The sequence below is a fragment of the Lactuca saligna genome, chromosome 8 (assembly GCF_052625555.1).
Source record: "Lactuca saligna cultivar CGN05327 chromosome 8, ASM5262555v1, whole genome shotgun sequence".
Taxonomy (NCBI): Eukaryota; Viridiplantae; Streptophyta; class Magnoliopsida; order Asterales; family Asteraceae; genus Lactuca; species Lactuca saligna.
The window spans coordinates 103,133,389-103,137,515 of record NC_136424.1 but is presented as its reverse complement, the minus strand read 5'-3'; the positions used below and the strand labels follow the sequence as shown (position 1 = coordinate 103,137,515).

Below are 4,127 nucleotides of genomic sequence, written 5' to 3'. Positions count from 1 at the left end.
GAAGCTAGACAACCATTGATCCATTTTCTTCATTTCCATCCAAACGTCATTTGCATCATTATCTAATTTAAGAATTCTCAAGTCAACGACTCAAAACCTTTATCAAAGTCTACCTTAAAAATTAATGTTTTTTTTTTTAATTTTTTACTTTTTACTTTTTTGGCCTACGAATATATTTCATTAAGCAAGAGCGGCCCACCTAGGATGCTTCTTCCTTCAACATAAGTCGACTGTTCATGACTAATGATTTTATCAAGCACTCTTTTAAGCTGATTAGCTAGCACCTTCGAGAGCACCTTATATAAACAACCAACAAGATTAATCGGTCCAAAATCTCTTTTTGGTTCCTTCAAAAAGAGAGGATCACAAGACTGGGGTATTAAAGAGACAAAAGAGAAGTTACATCCCCTAGCCGACATACTGGAATCCTCAAAATCTTTCATAAATACGATCACATCCGATTTAATTAAATCCCAATAGTGTTTTAAGAACTTCAAGGTGAAACCGTAGGGTCTCGGAGCCTTATTATTTCCACAGCACCAAATAGCATCATTTATTTCCATCTTTGAAAAAGAGGAAGTTAAAGTATCTCTATCAAAATCCGAGATTCTCTTAAACCTTACACTTATGAGTTTCGGTCGGTTGTATAATGGCCCATCAAACTTTTTTATAATGGCTCAAAATCCGACTTTAACCATCATCACTGATCCACATAAATTTCCTTCCACCAAGAGGAAATTCAAAATGTGTCAATTCCCTACTAAACGAATTTAAGTCCTCCATACTTGAATCACAACCATAATTCGAAGAACTTTCATGCCTAAATCTAATCTGGTTAAAATCACCCATTAGAAGCCAACAACCACTTAAAGATAAAACAAGATTCCTTAGTTTATTCCAAAGAATTGCACCATTCTCATTCTCAATAGGAGCATATACGTTAACCAGGTTTGTAATACCCTCCGTACGACGCCAGGATCCAGAGACAATAATAGAATTAGAATTTTTTATGATGTTCACCTGCTTAAAAATATATCAGAGTTCCAGACACAAAATAAGCCTCGAGATCTTCCTTGCGATTCCACCAACATGTAATCAATATTAGAGTTGTCCCAATACCTATCGATAGGAATGTCCCCAACCTCCTCCAATTAAGTCTTCTGAGCACTTATAAAGTTAATATTATGCAATAACTTAAGACCCCTGATCCAATCAGCTTTATGAACTCCTCCAACACCTCTAAGATTTATATATAGATATCGATAGGCAATTTGTTGATTTAAAATTTTAACACCCTCACCTTCAATAATCGACCTGAGAGCCTTATTTGAGCCCTTCATGCAAAAACCAACGTCTTTCCCAAGCTTCATAGTTTTCTCGAGTTGGATCCAAGTCGAATTTATCGACACAGTGGGACTAATCAATGAATCCGAACAAGCTAAAAATAATATAATTTAGCTCCTTATTAGCATGCAGCTTGTCTGCAGTTAATTGCCGTTTTATGAGAAAAAGCATATAATTTGGTAATTCCGAAAAGAACATGCACAAATGTAAGATTTTCATGAATATTATAAACAGTTATATTATTTAGTAATATTCACAAAAAACATGCACTGATATTCTTCTCTAGATATTATTAGTTTCAGAAATACTTTTTATATTTACGAAGTCATGGTGTGATTTTATAAGTAAACTAATAAAACCCTAATCATCACCTAATCTCAATTACAAGTCATAAAGCTATAAGATGAATATATATTAGGCACATGATCATTGTCGTTTTATCATGTTCTATCAACAAAACAGATATTGCAGACAACATGAAGCCTCAACGATCAGTGATTCACTTTTATTTTCAAATTTTGAAGCCTACTTCGATCAATGGGAAAGAATTTTAAGCACCATTGTTACCAATTATCACTGATGTATCATAGTATAATAAAGTGACATAACTTTGTGTCATGATTCTATCATTTACGTAACTTTATTCAGCACAAGACTACTGCATATATCATATACCATTTATATCGAAATAACTTAACTCCAAAAGGAAACCTAGAAATATATAAGTACTTGTATTTAATTAGATGTATCTATATATTCGACAAACATAACAAGAAGTTGACACGACATTATTACACACTGTACACATTACTTACTGGTTTCTTCTCCTCCACGTACCTTCTACACTTATGCCTAATTTATAACAATTAAATTCCAATAATACTTGATGAACAACAATTCCTCGTATCCTCTTTTTTCATTGTACTCAATGTCCTTGCGCTAATTCTTGGTACTTCATGTCTATCTGTTTGTGATCATGAATGCCAGTTGAATCCCAGGAGTTGGAAGAGGCTGAATTTGCTTCAAATTCGTTAGCCCACCAAGTAATGCTATTTTTAGCACCATGCATGTCCTTGAAACAATCAAATTCACTCATTTGCCCCTCTAGTGGTGTAGCTCCTTTGTTGCTCAAGAGCTCGTCTATTTCAGCCTGAAACGCCCAACACTGCTGTAATTCCATGCTTGGTTGTTGTATTGTGGCATCTGATTCAAGGACAAGAGATGATGACTCGGGAATGTTGATTCCCATGGAAGTCTCCATTCCATTTATCATCATACTACTCATTGAAGAAAACTCTTGTTGAAGGGGGTTACTGGATTGTGCATAGTATTCAACCTTTTGAGGAGTAGCAGGTGAGAAATTTTGCATCATCAGAGGATTCGAGGATTCATTCACAAGTTGGAGAGTTTGCATCATCTTTTCTTGAATAGGGTTCAACTTGCAAGGCCACATGGGAGGAGGATTATGATCATATTGAGAGAAATTAGGGTTTTCAAGGCTATGGAGTTGCATGTGAAGTTGGAGCCTTTCGATGGCGGAGTTGCTTAGGGTTTCTATTCCGCTGCTGTCTTTCTGGTCTTGGGTTGAGCCGGAGAGCCTATTGGCCTGCGACTGTTTGCGCCTTCCGAGTAATTTCTTCTTCAGCCTGGTGTTCCAATAGTTCTTGATGTCGTTATCTGTTCTTCCAGGCAGTTGGGCAGCTATTATGGACCACCTATATGATTTTGTATCAAATCAGACACAAAACCAAACCATATACCATAAAAAGAGAAAAAACAAGAAACAAAATTCCTAGGGCTCAAGGGCCACAAACGAACATCAATATAACAGTATAGATTTAAATATGAGATGGGACGTATATATTCTTATAACAAGAGCTTGATGGACAAATGGAAAGGACAAGTAACTTTGGTTAAAACTTGAATCCAACATGGTGGCCACAACTTCTATACGCACATGAGAGAGAGAGAGAGAGAGAGAGAGAGAGAGAGAGAGAGAGAGAGAGAGAGAGAGAGAGAGAGAGACCTGCTGCCTATGCTAATATAGAGGCTGCAGATGATGTTGTCTTCTTCTTCAGAGAATCCCCCGTGCTTGATGTTGGGTCGTAGGTAATTCAACCATCTGAGTCTGCAACTTTTTCCGCACCGCTTTAGTCCTGCAAATCATTTGTTAAGTTAAAAAATCTAAAGGGACGCATACAAAATCAAAACCTTGAAGAACAAAAGAATAATATGAACGTATATAACGATGAAAAACATATATACCGATCTTTTGGGGAAGAGCGATCCAGTTACCACCAGTTCCATACTTTTCGATATATTCTTTGAGCTTAGCATCTTCTTCTGAAGACCATGGTCCCTTTTTCACATTTGTTTTGTCACAGCATGGTGCTCTTCCCATCTTTCTTGAATTATTCTGCCTTGTTTGTTGGTGTTCTTGTATCAATATTTCTCCTTTTGCTCTCTCTCAAGACAGACGCAGATATATGTGCCTCTGGTTAATTGGTTGAAATTGTACGAGGGAAGACTCAGGATTTATAGTAGGTAGGAAAATTTGGGACTTGATGTGATACTTATTAAACAAACCAAAAAGAAACAAAGCAAAAAAAAAAGTCGTACACTCTTCTAGGGTTTGGGGCACACATTTGGATCAGTTCATTCTTACTTTTAGCAACTTAATATTATGATATTGCCAATTTGCCATAGTCCAAAAACCTATCCGTGTAGAAATCAAGTTTTCTACCGCGAACTTTTAAATGTTTTTTCTTCTACTAATTTGGATT

General features: G+C 36.2%; 1 protein-coding gene across 1 annotated transcript; it reads right to left on the bottom strand.

Moving 5' to 3' along the window:
* Positions 1-2,062: 2,062 nt before the first annotated feature.
* Positions 2,063-3,857, bottom strand: LOC145013043 (transcription factor MYB36-like). Its single transcript, XM_078971844.1, has 3 exons — positions 3,610-3,857; positions 3,371-3,500; positions 2,063-3,059 (listed from the first exon to the last, which is right to left on the bottom strand). Exons 1-3 carry the CDS (start codon positions 3,743-3,745, stop codon positions 2,270-2,272), a joined length of 1,056 nt encoding a protein of 351 aa, XP_078827970.1. The 5' UTR covers positions 3,746-3,857; the 3' UTR covers positions 2,063-2,269.
* Positions 3,858-4,127: the final 270 nt, after the last annotated feature.